This window comes from Bufo bufo, chromosome 11, assembly GCF_905171765.1.
Source record: "Bufo bufo chromosome 11, aBufBuf1.1, whole genome shotgun sequence".
Classification (NCBI taxonomy): Eukaryota; Metazoa; Chordata; class Amphibia; order Anura; family Bufonidae; genus Bufo; species Bufo bufo.
In genome coordinates, this window is record NC_053399.1 from 3,320,909 (window position 1) to 3,336,478 (window position 15,570).

General features: G+C 50.4%; 1 protein-coding gene across 3 annotated transcripts in view; it reads right to left on the reverse strand.

Annotated features, from left to right (window-relative positions):
- The window catches only part of CEP128 (centrosomal protein 128), a 182,941-nt gene that overhangs the window by 47,857 nt on the left and 119,514 nt on the right, over nt 1–15,570 (reverse strand). For all 3 annotated transcript variants that reach the window (XM_040411239.1, XM_040411241.1, XM_040411238.1), the window contains exon 20: nt 3,844–3,893. In XM_040411239.1, coding sequence (XP_040267173.1) covers nt 3,844–3,893 — 50 coding nt within the window. The remainder of the gene's footprint in view (nt 1–3,843; nt 3,894–15,570) is intronic.

Consider the following 15,570-nt stretch of genomic DNA (forward strand, 5'->3'; position numbering starts at 1 on the left):
CAAAACACCCGCACTATTAAGATAATTTTTCACTGTATGGGATAAATGTTTAAGTCTGTTCTGGGACCCATATTGTTTAATATCTTTATCAGCGACATTGCAGAAGGCCTCGATGGTAAGGTGGGTCTTTTTACTGATGACACAAAGATATGTAACAGGGTTGATGTTCCTGGAGGGATACACCAAATGGGAAAGGATTTAGGAAAACTAGAGGAACGGTCAAAAATCTGGCAACTGAAATGTAATGTTGATAAGTGCAAGATAATGCACCTGGGGCGTAAAAACCCAAGAGCAGAATATACAATCAGTGATACAGTCCTAACCTCAGTGTCTGAGGAAAGGGATTTAGGGGTCATTATTTCAGAAGACTTAAAGGTAGGCAGACCATGTCATAGAGCAGCAGGAGATGCTAGCAGAATGCTGGGGTGTATAGGGAGAGGCATTACCAGTAGACAGAGGGGGGCGCCCTTGCCGCTCTACAGAGCACTAGTGAGACCTCATCTGGAGTATTGTGCTCAGTACTGGAGACCATATCTCCAGAAGGATACTGATACTTTGGAGAGAGTTCAGAGAAGAGCTACTAAACTGGTCCATGGATTGCAGGATAAAACTTACCAGGAAAGATTAAAGGACCTTAACATGTAGAGCTTGGAAGAAAGACGAGACAGAGGGGAGATGAGAGAAACTGCTAAATACATAAAGGGAATCAACAAGGTGAAAGAGGAGAGAAGATTTACAAGAAGAAAAACTGCTACAAGAGGACATAGTGTTAAATTAGAGGGGCAAAGGGTTAACAGTAATATCAGGAAGTATTCCTTTACTGAGAGAGTAGTGGATGCATGGAATAGCCTTCCTGCAGAAGTGGCAGCTGCAGATACAGTGAAGGAGGTTAAAGGGAACCTGTCAGCAGTTTTATGGTGTCCTAACTAAGGGCAACATAAATAAGTGACTGATTCTCTTAGCACAATGCTGGGTCACTTTCTTTAATTGACCCGGTCAATCTGCCAACATCTTGTATGGAAAAGCTCCAGCTGATAATGATGAGTCATGAATATTCATGAGCTCCTGACTCTTCCCGCCCACCTGCTGCTGATTGACAGTTATTTTCCATATGAATCAGCAGCAGGTAGGCGGGGGAGTGGCTATAGCTCTGAATTAAAAAAACACTGGACTCAATGACATCACGCTGGACTCAAATCAGCTCATTAGCATGCGGCATCTTTGTGAGTATATTATGAGGTAACCGTCTGTCACACCAGTAAGTGATACATCTAAGGCCTCTTTCACACTTGCGTTGTCCGGATCCGTCGTGCACTCCATTTGCCGGAGGTGCCCGCCGGATCCGTAACAACGCAAGTGAACTGAAAGCATTTGAAGACAGATCCGTCTTCAAAATGCGTTCAGTGTTACTATGGCAACCTGGACGCTATTAAAGTCCTGGCTGCCATAGTAGTAGCGGGGAGCGGGGGAGCAGTATACTTACCGTCCGTGCGGCTCCCGGGGCGCTCCAGAATTACGTCAGAGCGCCCCATGCGCATGGATGACGTGATCCATGCGATCACGTCATCCATGCGCGTGGGGCGCCCTGACGTCACTCTGGAGCCGCACGGACGGTAAGTATACTGCTCCCCCGCTCCCCACTACACTTTACCATGGCAAACAGGACTTTAGCGTCCTGGCAGCCATGGTAACCATTCAGAAAAAGCTAAACGTCAGATCCGGTAATGCGCTGAAACAACGTTTAGCTTAAGGCCGGATCCGGATCAATGCCTTCCAATGGGCATTAATTCCGGATCCGGTCTTGCGGCAAGTGTTCAGGATTTTTGGCCGGAGCAAAAAGCGCAGCATGCTGCGGTATTTTCTCCGGCCAAAAAACGTTCCGGTCCGGAACTGAAGGCATCCTGATGCATCCTGAACAGATTTCTCTCCATTCAGAATGCATGGGGATAATCCTGATCAGGATTCTCCCGCAATAGAGCCCCGACGACGGAACTCTATGCCGGAACACAAGAACGCAAGTGTGAAAGAGCCCTATGGCACTTTTTAGTAGTTAATGATTGATTATAATCTAACTAATTATATACAAATATCCAGATGACAGGTTCCCTTTAAGCATGCATGGGATAGGCATAAGGCCATCCTTCATATAACATATAGGGCCGGGGGCTATCCATAGTATTCAGTATATTGGGCAGACTAGATGGGCCAAATGGTTCTTATCTGCCGACACATTCTATGTTTCTATGAGCTGCAGCAGTAAGAACACGCCCCTTGAGCTGCAGCAGTAAGGACACGCCCCCTGAGTTGTCAGCTTGATATAAATCTAACAGAGCAATTAATGGGGAGATCTCCGGATCCATGTGAGGTCCAGGGGCTGGTTATGGCTTCGTTAGAAACAGATCGTCATGTATAATATGATGTTTGATCTACGTCACACTTTTAACAGTATTCATGGCATAACCCCTTTAACATAAAAAGATGCTTTAACCAGTAGACATTTTCTGATGACACATTCCCTTTAACACTTGTGGTACAATCAGCTACCTTTATCAGTCTCACATTAGACAAGGATTTCGTACACCCCTCCTCAACAGACACAGCCTATGAGGGGCGCAGTTGTTGCACCCACAGCAGCCAGCCCAGAGGGTGCAATGATCTGCAGGGCAAACAGATCTTCTTGGGGCTGGACGTCATGGTATCAGGAAGCAATAAGGCACTGAGTCTTCAGATCAGTAGGACCATGAAGGCTGAGCGAAGGCTATTCTTCCAAAATCTCCCATGTATCTCATCTGAATTAAAGGGAACCTGTCACCGGGATTTTGTGTATAGAGCTGAGGCCAGATGGCCGCTAGCACATCCGCAATACCCAGTCACCATAGCTCTGTGTGCTTTTATTGTGTAATAAAATGATTTGATAAATATGCAAATTAACCTGAGATGAGTCCTGTATGTGAGATGAGCCAGGGACAGGACTCTTCCCAGGGACAGGACTCTTCCCAGGGACAGGACTCTTCCCAGGGACAGGACTCTTCCCAGGGACAGGACTCTTCCCAGGTTAATTTGCATTTGTATCAAATCGGGGTTTTTTACACAATAAAAGCACACAGAGCTATGGGGACTGGGTATTGCGGATGTGCTAGTGGCCATCTAGCAGCCCATGTCCTCAGCTCTGTACACAAAATCTCAGTGACAGGTTCCCTTTAAGTTAAAATTTCTATTCAAAGCCGGAGTCCAGCACCCTGTAAATGACGCTCCATCACTGCAACAGTTTCATATCTTCGTTTTCAATTCTCCACTATGCTCAAGATCTCTGCTTGCTGTCAGTCGCATCACAAGACTAAAAACCCACCCTGTCCAAGTTCTGACAAAGCTGAAGGAAATCGTCTCAGCTAAGCTCACTTTAGACTGAAGGGATCATCCTAGACGCCATTAGTGGAGAATGCACTGACACATTGTAACAAACCCTCAGCTGTTTCAGAGTTATCCTGAGTGAAGATGTATATGTAACAAATGAACAATGTCGAGTGCTGGCTGACCGATCAAACCAGCGGACACTTCACGTAAACGCCGGACACAGTACAGATGTGAGTGCTGCAATTTGTGATTGGTTCTTTCATTCATAGGCAGAGGGAAAGAAGGGGCCCCACCGGGCTCCTCATGCCTCCAGCCTGTACGGAGGGTCAGAGCAACCCAGAAAATACAGGACGCGCTCATCTCCGGAAATAATCATCTACAAACTACAAGGACCGAAACAAACAGATAGAAGTATCTCCACGCTGCGCAGAGCAGGGAGCCACTCACACGACAGCGCTGGCGTCATACAGATACGTGGACATCACTTACCTGCAGCATCCACATCTCCTCGTCTCGTCTGTGGCTCTTGTCCAGCAACTCTGCAAATCAGAACACAGCATTGTCAGCGCAGTACAGCTCTGCTTCATCTAACTATGGACACAATTCTGGCCAAATACTGCCGGTCCTCAAAACTAAACCTTTGACATTGGATGACGCCTCATAACGAGGCTCACAGGGACCGGGCTTAGGGCCACAACCACCGTCTAATGGTCGGAGACTGCAGCTGTCCATGTGCCAGCGCATCACCTCCATCTTCCTCTTCTCAGCCATAGACCTAGCAAGCCATCTACGGGGGTCAGGTACCCTACAAACATCCAGGGGAAGGGGCTGGGAGCTTCAAGAGATGAGCATTGTGAGACTGATTGGAGGCTATTCACGCCCCTACCTGCCCCTGGGCTGATTAGACAGGGGGCATCATCATAAGAGCAGGCGGAGGATGTTGGGGGTCGTTGTATTATACACTGAGCTTTGGAAGGGTCAGGATCTGCTGCTGAGGTCAGAACCTGGTGCCAGAGCTCGTCTGCCGCCCACCAATGGCTGAGGGGAACTGTTGGGGGTCGATTTGCTGGCGTCAGAGTAGCAGGTGACGCCCCCAGATTGGTTTGGTTTGGATTAAGCACAGCCATTTTCTGTGGAGCCGTTTGCCCAGGCCACACTCAGCAGTGGGACGAGTAGGCCACGTAAAGGCCGAGGCTTTGATGGCAGTAAACAGGCAGGGGGCGCACGCAGATATCACGGGGCCCCTCAGTGAGATTTAGAATTTAGTTTATTTTGTTATTTAAGGAGGAATCCTGTAATTTCTCTGACTCTTCTGTTGGAAATGGTGGCCTGACCACAGATCCTGGAGGATTAATCTGGTGCCTCTTTACATTGTCTACGTTAACTTCACATCACCTATTTGTTGGTGTTTTAACCCCTTAGTGACCCAATTTTTTTTACTTTTATTTTTTTGTCCCTTACAAGAGCTACATCTTTTCTTTTTTAGATTTTTCTATCGATGAGAGCTGTACGACGGCTTGTTTCTTGCGGGACAAATTGTAGTTGAGGTTTTGGGATGTAGAACGTACTGATTAGGGCTAGTTTCACATTAGCATTAAATCCGCTGGAGTTCATCGTATCCGGCAAAGCAGAAAGTGCCGGAGCAGCGCCAGGCCACACTGACTATACGGCCTCTTGTACTTTCCATTTTAAGCGATCCGTATACGGAACCATTCATTTCAATGGGTCCGCAAAAAAAACGGAATGCACTCTATATGCATTCGGTTTCCGAATTTCCACTCAAAGATAGAACATGTCCTATTATTGTCCGCATAATGGACAAGGATAGGACTGTTCTATCAGGGGCCAGCTGTTCCGTAAAAAATGGAATGCACACAGACGTCATCCGTATTTTTTGCAGACGGCAAAATACTGAAAAAGACATATGGTAGAGTGCAAGAGGCCTAACGCGGCAAGGATCAGGCCTTAGTGCCAGGATTCGGCTGGACATAATGTTTTGGCAGACGTACCGTACGTGAAAGTGGTGTTGAGTGCACAGCAGATCTGCAAATGTTTGTAGGGGGGCTCTGATTGTGTACGTACAGCCCCCGCCTCAATTAATAGACTGCGAGCTCTTGCTTCTATGTCAAGAAGTCTGGACATAATAAATGTGGCCCCCTGTAATCACCTGACGGGGGCTCTGGAGGACCGCCCCTGAAGCTGGCTCCCATTAATGTGCAATATGCTGCAGGCGGCACAGGGTGGAAGGAGCATTGAGAAGAATTAGCAGGTTTAAGTCAAACAACAAAGCTCCATGTGTCCCATCCCCCCCCGCCCCGGTTCCTGCTGCGATTTCCCCGTCCAGACCTAATCGGGGACGTTCTCCTTCCTATTCTGCTGTTCCCTGAGATTTATCTGCATTAAATTGGCTCCAGTAAAATGAGTTTGAGCGGCTTTTGCTGGCAGCGCAGGAAGCGGCGAGATATGGAATGGCTGTCAGGGAAATAATAAGTCCACAAACTGCAAGGCCTGGCACAAGTGTCCCAGCAAGATACCGAGCACTGGGAGGCTTATCTGCGAGGACGGCCGCCGAGCAGGGAAGTGAAGAGCCTTTACTTGTGGCAGGAAAGACGTTACCACCATCACCATACAACCAGACAGAACGAGGAGATACACGACATTAGAGCGAAGGCCGGCGCAGGGCTTATCTGTATGAGCAGTCTAGTACTCGGGTGCTAAGAGGGTGGGGGAGTCATAGATCCCAAACTACTCATTAATCTGCATCGAGGGGCACACTGTACAGTCAGAACCGGTCCAGTCAGTACAGACAATGCGCTGACAGCTGGTACCAAGCTCTTGTGGAGGTCAGGGGTCACCATGGGTAGCCCGGCCGCTCTGTGGGTCCGCACCTCCGTGCCCTCTGACACTTTTCCATCATAGCCAGCTGTAATGTAAGTAGCTTCTACATGGCGTTGGAGCAGGTGGGCTCGCCCTCGCCCCCGCACACGTCTCCAGTTCACCGGTCGGTATTCCTTCAACTACGACACACCAGGAACATCTCCCAAGACCTGGTATTTTGGAGATGTTCTGACGCAGTATTCAGCCCCCATCAGTCTCCAGATCCTTGTGCTTACTTTCCTATTTCCAACACATCAACTTCAAGAACTGACTGTTCAGCCGCTGACAGACACCAGTGGCCCTTATGGCGGACGGGTGGGCCCCTCTTCAGGAAACCTTATTAGATTCTGCAGCCATGAGGCTTCTCCAGTGTGAATATGATTGATGCTACAAAACTAATGGTGCAGAAGATTTACCCAGGAGTTCTGCAAGTGCTCGTCAGTGCCGCGTCGTTACAGTGTGGCAGAAGAGAGTGGAGGACATACAGGATGAGAAGTGTCTGTAATGGTGGAGAACATGGCTAGGAGTCTTTTATAATAAATGACCCGTCCAGATCTCTCACAGCGCCCTGTAGAAGGCTGCGAGGTGGAGACGCTCCCTCTGTCTGGGAATCCGACTACTTTTTCCACAAGTGACCGCGCTCCGATATCATTCTCACACGGCTATGTTCCCGCTGGCAGCCAAGGAAATGTAAATCCTGCCTTTGCTGCCGCGGCCCCTTCAGATGGAGGAAGCTGAACTTCAAGGGGAACGTTGGAAATCTTTTGGATTAACCGCGGGAAAGTTTATACAGGTGGTGAGAGAGTAGCAGGAAATTAAAGCAAAGCGCGGCTTCTGTTTGGTTTTGGCATCTTTGCCAGCGCTCACCTCCCTGCACAGACCCCAAATTCACACTAAAAAGAATCCAAATGGTTGTATTGTCAGCACAATATCTGCCCACTGAGGCCACTGGGACGGAATTAATGTGTTTGGGTTGGAAAGGTCAGTTTTTGTGGGGCCATTATTTATTGCCCTTGCAACCATTAAATTGCCCTTTGTGCGCCATGATTTATTCCATATGAGGCCGTGGTTGTTCTTCTCGGTGGGCACACTATGTGCATGCCAAGTGGAGAGGCCATTATAACACTGGGAGCGGTGGAGGACCTTGCCCGCTGCCATGTTCTTGGTGGCACAATGAACAGATATTATTTGCCCCGCGTCCTTCATCTACGGCCTTGGCACTTCACTGCACTTTCCAGGGTCATAGTCGGGTTTCATCAAGTGCATATTACAACCTGCCCGACACTGGCTGCTCGGGATTATATTCACAAGCCACTTTGAGGGCACAGAGTCCATAAACTGCAGACAGTGCAGGACAAGATGGCGCCCATTCAGTCTATGGTAGCCATGTCCTGGAGTCGATGTGAGCCATTAATTAGGACAGTTTTTTAAGTGCTAGAAGCGGTGAAAAAAGCTAAACTTTTTGATACATGTCACAAAACATTGCATACATGCAGTGATAAATTCCCCCTTGTGTGTTTCAGATGCTCACCTGTTTCAAGGTCTCTGCTTGCTGCCAGTGAATGGGAACGGAGTGGAAAGTTGACGAGCTGTACAGAGATAGTCCTGCTGACACCTGAACTAAACACAACAGCAGCACAAATCAATCTCCTACCTTGAAACGAGAACATCCCCATTTACCGATAGCAAGCAGAGATGTTGAAAGTGGAGAGGCATTGGAAACAGGAGACTACATTTATGAACAGTTTTAAGAACACCACTTTCCAAAGCAAAAATGGTAAATGACTGCACATTTCTCAGGACTGTCACATCTGCATCTGACGAGAGTCCACGCGCAGGATCACGGCTATTTACAGCACAACACGTCCCACAGGAAACCATCAAACTGCACCGACACATCAGATATCAGAGTAAAAGAGACAGAAAATAACAGAAAGAAAGCGCTTTATAAAAGTTCTGTCTACTCAGCACGGAGAGATTGTGTGTTACGAGGCTGAGACAAATCAGACCTGAAATCCAGCAGATTGTTCCCGACACCATGAAATAACAGCACGTTCCTGCCAAGTGACACTCACTACCGCCACATCGGGTCCAGAGCGGCTGCACCGGGAGCAACTGGGCCAGCGGTTTAATCTCTTCATGTCTCGCTGCTGAATTCTGTACCAGTCACAGCAGAGCCCAATAAGAAGAGAAGGTGGCACCAGTCCAGGGATGAGGACTGACTCATCAGCCACACGGAGAACTGCAGGTCAGGAGCTGGTGAAGCTGCACGTGTCGAGCCTCCTTCACCGTGCCTGCCGCCCATCACTCCTATTTATAGGATCTCTTCCCAGGACGTAAATTAGGGATAAAAAAAAAGTCACAATTTTACCGTGACATAACAAAAAACACAAGCCACGGCGGTACTGGACTTACACCAGCCAAAGACCTCAGATGACATCACACGTTCAGCCGCAGTCCCTTCTAGAATACAGGGGATGTTTTATTCAGCCTCTAAGGCAGGACAAGCATCACAAAAATATGACAACCCCACACCCAACAGGGATCCCAAGAGGCCCCCAATCCGGCCCATTCTCTAGTGCCGATCGCTGACTTTGCTTTATCTGCTCTTTGCTCCTCACTTCTTCGTGGACAGTGTCAGGGAAGGGGGAACTATGGCACCACGTGGGCACAAGTCTGCCACCTGTGCAGTTCAGACGATTATTTCACCAGTGGCCCTGCATTAATGAGGGCTGATTTTTGGAGTAGTGGACTATAGCTAAAAAGAAATTGCTGTGGTCTCCAAGACATCAAAATTCATGGAAGATGGTGAAACAAATCAGCTGAAATTGCCAGTTTCCTACCATCACACAACAAAACTCTGTATATTCCAAAACCAGCTCCTGAACAGCCTGCGTCCTCCGTACATGGAGAAGGATGGTGGCTGGCGTCAGAAATCATATATGTCATCTCCCACAGCCCTGGGGAATAAAATATCCACCCTGGAGAGGAGCCATGTGTCAGGAGGCAGATAACCATCATGCATGGAGCCATGTTCTCTCCTTCCCCCAGAACTGAGGTCAAGACATTGATTCAGTACAGAACAAGGAGCGGTCCCTCCATCGGGCAGGTACACCGGGGCTGTGTCAGCTGGAGAACCTCCAATATTTGCACAATAGCATTACAGGGGTTTGGCACACAATGTTCGTGACACACGGATTTCACCTGAAGGAAATGTAAGTGCTGCTCATCACTGTAAAGTTCATGGAAAAGGAGGAAAGGTGAAACCAGGCAGAATTTATCACGCAACGCGGGGCGAACGCAGGGAATCTGTGCTTAGCGCTGACCGCAGTAAACCGTCCAGTCCGGGCCATGTTACACCGATGACCGCAGTAAACCGTCCAGTCCGGACCATGTTACACCGATGACCGCTGTGACCTGTCCAGTCCGGGCCATGTTACACCGGTGACCGCAGTAAACCGTCCAGTCCGAGCCATGTTACACCGATGACCGCTGTGACCTGTCCAGTCCGAGCCATGTTACACCGATGACCGCAGTAAACCGTCCAGTCCGAGCCATGTTACACCGATGACCGCTGTGACCTGTCCAGTCCGAGCCATGTTACACCGATGACCGCAGTAAACCGTCCAGTCCGAGCCATGTTACACCGATGACCGCAGTAAACCGTCCAGTCCGGCCCATGTTACACCGATGACCGCTGTGACCTGTCCAGTCCGAGCCATGTTACACCGATGACCGCAGTAAACCGTCCAGTCCGAGCCATGTTACACCGATGACCGCTGTGACCTGTCCAGTCCGAGCCATGTTACACCGATGACCGCAGTAAACTATCCAGTCCGGGCCATGTTACACCGATGACCGCAGTAAACTATCCAGTCCGAGCCATGTTACACCAATGACCGCAGTAAACCGTCCAGTCCGCGCCATGTTACACCGATGACCGCTGTAAACCGTCCAGTCCGGACCATGTTACACCGATGACCGCAGTAAACCGTCCAGTCCAGGCCATGTTACACCGATGACCACTGTGACCTGTCCAGTCCGGGCCATGTTACACCGATGACCGCAGTAAACCGTCCAGTCCGGACCATGTTACACCGATGACCGCTGTGACCTGTCCAGTCCAGGGCATGTTACACCGATGACCGCAGTAAACCATCCACTCCAGACCATGTTACACCGATGACCGCAGTAAAACGTCCAGTCCGAGCCATGTTACACCGATGACCGCAGTAAACCGTCCAGTCCGAGCCATGTTACACCGATGACCGCAGTAAACCGTCCAGTCCGAGCCATGTTACACCGATGACCGCAGTAAACCGTCCAGTCCGAGCCATGTTACACCGATGACCGCTGTGACCTGTCCAGTCCGGGCCATGTTACACCGATGACCGCAGTAAACCGTCCAGTCCGAGCCATGTTACACCGATGACCGCAGTAAACCGTCCAGTCCGAGCCATGTTACACCGATGACCGCAGTAAACCGTCCAGTCCGAGCCATGTTACACCGATGACCGCAGTAAACCGTCCAGTCTGGGCCATGTTACACCGATGACCGCAGTAAACCGTCCAGTCCGAGCCATGTTACACCGATGACCGCAGTAAACCGTCCAGTCCGAGCCATGTTACACCGATGACCGCAGTAAACCGTCCAGTCCGAGCCATGTTACACCGATGACCGCAGTAAACCGTCCAGTCCGGCCCATGTTACACCGATGACCGCAGTAAACCGTCCAGTCCGAGCCATGTTACACCGATGACCGCAGTAAACCGTCCAGTCCGAGCCATGTTACACCGATGACCGCAGTAAACCGTCCAGTCCGAGCCATGTTACACCGATGACCGCAGTAAACCGTCCAGTCCGAGCCATGTTACACCGATGACCGCAGTAAACCGTCCACTCCAGACCATGTTACACCGATGACCGCAGTAAACCGTCCAGTCCGGGCCATGTTACACCGATGACCGCAGTAAACCGTCCAGTCCGGGCCATGTTACACCGATGACCGCAGTAAACCGTCCAGTCCGAACCATGTTACACCGATGACCGCAGTAAACCGTCCAGTCCGGACCATGTTACACCGATGACCGCAGTAAACCGTCCAGTCCGGCCCATGTTACACCGATGACCGCAGTAAACCGTCCAGTCCGAACCATGTTACACCGATGACCGCAGTAAACCGTCCAGTCCGGACCATGTTACACCGATGACCGCTGTGACCTGTCCAGTCCAGGGCATGTTACACCGATGACCGCAGTAAACCATCCAGTCCGAGCCATGTTACACCGATGACCGCAGTAAACCGTCCAGTCCGAACCATGTTACACCGATGACCGCAGTAAACCGTCCAGTCCGAGCCATGTTACACCGATGACCGCAGTAAACCATCCACTCCAGACCATGTTACACCGATGACCGCAGTAAAACGTCCAGTCCGAGCCATGTTACACCGATGACCGCAGTAAACCGTCCAGTCCGAGCCATGTTACACCGATGACCGCAGTAAACCGTCCAGTCCGAGCCATGTTACACCGATGACCGCAGTAAACCGTCCAGTCCGAGCCATGTTACACCGATGACCGCAGTAAACCGTCCAGTCCGAGCCATGTTACACCGATGACCGCAGTAAACCGTCCAGTCCGAGCCATGTTACACCGATGACCGCTGTGACCTGTCCAGTCCGGGCCATGTTACACCGATGACCGCAGTAAACCGTCCAGTCCGAGCCATGTTACACCGATGACCGCAGTAAACCGTCCAGTCCGAGCCATGTTACACCGATGACCGCAGTAAACCGTCCAGTCCGAGCCATGTTACACCGATGACCGCTGTGACCTGTCCAGTCCAGGGCATGTTACACCGATGACCGCAGTAAACCATCCAGTCCGAGCCATGTTACACCGATGACCGCAGTAAACCGTCCAGTCCGAGCCATGTTACACCGATGACCGCAGTAAACCGTCCACTCCAGACCATGTTACACCGATGACCGCAGTAAACCGTCCAGTCCGGGCCATGTTACACCGATGACCGCAGTAAACCGTCCAGTCCGGGCCATGTTACACCGATGACCGCAGTAAACCGTCCAGTCCGGGCCATGTTACACCGATGACCGCAGTAAACCGTCCAGTCCGGGCCATGTTACACCGATGACCGCAGTAAACCGTCCAGTCCAGACCATGTTACACCGATGACCGCAGTAAACCGTCCAGTCCGGACCATGTTACACCGATGACCGCAGTAAACCGTCCAGTCCGGGCCATGTTACACCGATGACCGCAGTAAACCGTCCAGTCCGGGCCATGTTACACCGATGACCGCAGTAAACCGTCCAGTCCAGACCATGTTACACCGATGACCGCAGTAAACCGTCCAGTCCGGACCATGTTACACCGATGACCGCCCCATGGCAGACCGGTGATGTCGGAGCAGAATCACGGAAGAGGTGATGACTACCACAGGGAGACACGGCCGCCGTCTCTTGTTTGTCTTCTACTTGTGTGTAAAACCCTTTATTTGACTTTCCTAAGGGCTCCTGATTGATTCCGTTCTCACTGTAATATCCCCTCCGGGGAGCAGTAAATCGTTCTTACACCTTTATTCTCCTGCAGTAAATACATTTCTACCCTCCGGAGACTGAAATCTTATCACAGACACAGAGTCGCTGCGGCTCCTGTCGTCACCACCTCATCCAGGGGCGTCCAGCTGGCAGGACGAGGATGGAGCCCACCAGAAATACCAGCCCCCAAGACGTCCTCCACCAGCAGATTCTGTAAAGCCGAGTGACATGCTGTCCTATGGAGGCAGACACCCAGCTTCCCAGTGTCCAGCAGTAACAAATCCCCCAAATTCTCAGAAAAATAAATCTTGGAAATCTCTTCCTGGGTCTCTACAGGCCACAACCATGCTCTTTATGGGAGCCGTCATCCATCTTTCTGCAGGCTCTGAACAGACATAAATAAATGCATCGTTATGCAGTTCCATAGCCCACCCGGCTCCTCTCTTACTGTGCATGAAACAGGCGGCTCAGGATGAGCAGCGCTCAGACAGGAGTGCTGCAGAGCGACATATCAGGGCTGACCGTGCTCCCCGGTTCCAGGGCAGGTCACGCCTCGGCCTGGTTCTCGGTTACACCTTAGAGCTATGATTTATAGAATAAGAATGGGGGAGTCTGGAGCCCGAGACAGGACTTGAACGGCTGCCCATCACTACAGTTGGCAGCGCCTGGCATTAACTGGGAGTTCCCTGGAGCTAAACAAGCACAAGATAACAAATGAAGATCTGGCTCAAGATCCGACTTGTGGGATTAGTCACAGCAGAGGCTGGCAGGGCTTGTATATGTGGAGGTTAACCCTTCAGTGGCCATGCCATGTGTACATTGCAGATTCATTATTTATATGGCTTCTCCTTTAATAATGTATATTCATGTCCCTCAGTCGGCCATGAAGTACTGGGGAACACGTGTGGCCTGGCTGTAAGGTGATCACCGGATGACAATGTCCAGACATGGGAGTCCACGTGACAGACTTGACCGAGGCCTTCGGGACCGATGAGAGCGGGTGACAGACGGCATCATCACCATTGAGCAGGAGATTGTGGCCGTCCAGGTGAGGCGGGGACCCAATCTATACTGAGGGGCTCCTTCCGCAGGGATGAGTCAGTACATAAGGGAACACCATCTGGTACTGAGACAATCTGTATATCAGAGTGTACAGAACTGCTGCAGCCAACTGTACGGACCGTATACAGAACTGCCGCAGCCAACTGTACGGACCGTATACAGAACTGCCGCAGCCAACTGTACGGACCGTATACAGAACTGCCGCAGCCAACTGTACGGACCGTATACAGAACTGCCGCAGCCAACTGTACGGACCGTATATAGATCCGCCGCAGCCACCTGTACGGTCCGTATATAGATCCGCCGCAGCCACCTGTACGGTCCGTATATAGATCCGCCGCAGCCACCTGTACGGTCCGTATATAAATCCGCCGCAGCCACCTGTACGGTCCGTATACAGAACTGCCGCAGCCACCTGTACGGACCGTATATAGATCCGCCGCAGCCACCTGTACGGTCCGTATATAGATCCGCCGCAGCCACCTGTACGGACCGTATATAGATCCGCCGCAGCCACCTGTACGGTCCGTATATAGATCCGCCGCAGCCACCTGTACGGTCCGTATACAGAACTGCCGCAGCCACCTGTACGGACCGTATATAGATCCGCCGCAGCCACCTGTACGGACCGTATATAGATCCGCCGCAGCCACCTGTACGGTCCGTATACAGAACTGCCGCAGCCAACTGTACGGACCGTATACAGAACTGCCGCAGCCACCTGTACGGACCGCATATAGATCCGCCGCAGCCACCTGTACGGTCCGTATATATAGATCTGCCGCAGCCACCTGTACGGACCGCATATAGATTAGCGGCTGTCACTGCTGTTAACCCCTCGATGACCGTCCAGGCTGGTTTTCCAGCATTCCATCTTGAATGGCTATACTCAGGACCGGACAGATCGCTGGGGATCTGGGACATTCATTTGGTTTTGTTCGCTGTCCGGTCTCCTGTAAGTGAAGCCAAATCAATGTATAATGAAAACGACAACTTCCTGCTCTCTGCTGAAAACCCCTCCTGAAATTCCTAACCTAATACTTTTCACAGCTGAGGAGTTGGTTTATTGTTTCCAGTCCGGCAGAAGCACAAATCTCCGCATCAGTCCGTCTATACTCAGAGTTTATACTAAGATTACAGAATCCGACAGACGACGTCGCAGCCACAATAGCCGCCCACAAGCGCTTCGATCGGATTGAGTTCCTCTAGAGCGCTATACAAGGACTTAGTAACATAACATAACAATAACTACTCCCTGGTAGATGGTAATCTTATAATAGTCCGGCCGGCTCACCACCATTTACTCACATTGTATTCAGCAATCCTATCCATACATAAATACATATAAAAACTGCAATAAAATCATGACATGAACTGACTGACCCAGAGCCCTCATGCGGAGCTCACGCCGCAAAGAAGAACAATGGCTGAAATACATAGACAGGGATTTACGGACGCAGCATTGGTTCAATAGTGGCTGTAAATCAAATCTATTTCAATATCCTAGGAGATCAGCCAATAGCTATATCGTTATGTAGATGTCCAAAGCCTATATTGTCTCCACTTCATACGCTCCGTGCTTGAATTATAAATAACACTTGTTATTCCAGTGGAGATTTCCTCAGCACATCTGCGCAGACCCCTGTATTGGGGGCACACACTGCACCCAAATGGATCGGAGCGGTGTGTTTGAGCATCAATTGCAGGAGAAGGAGCA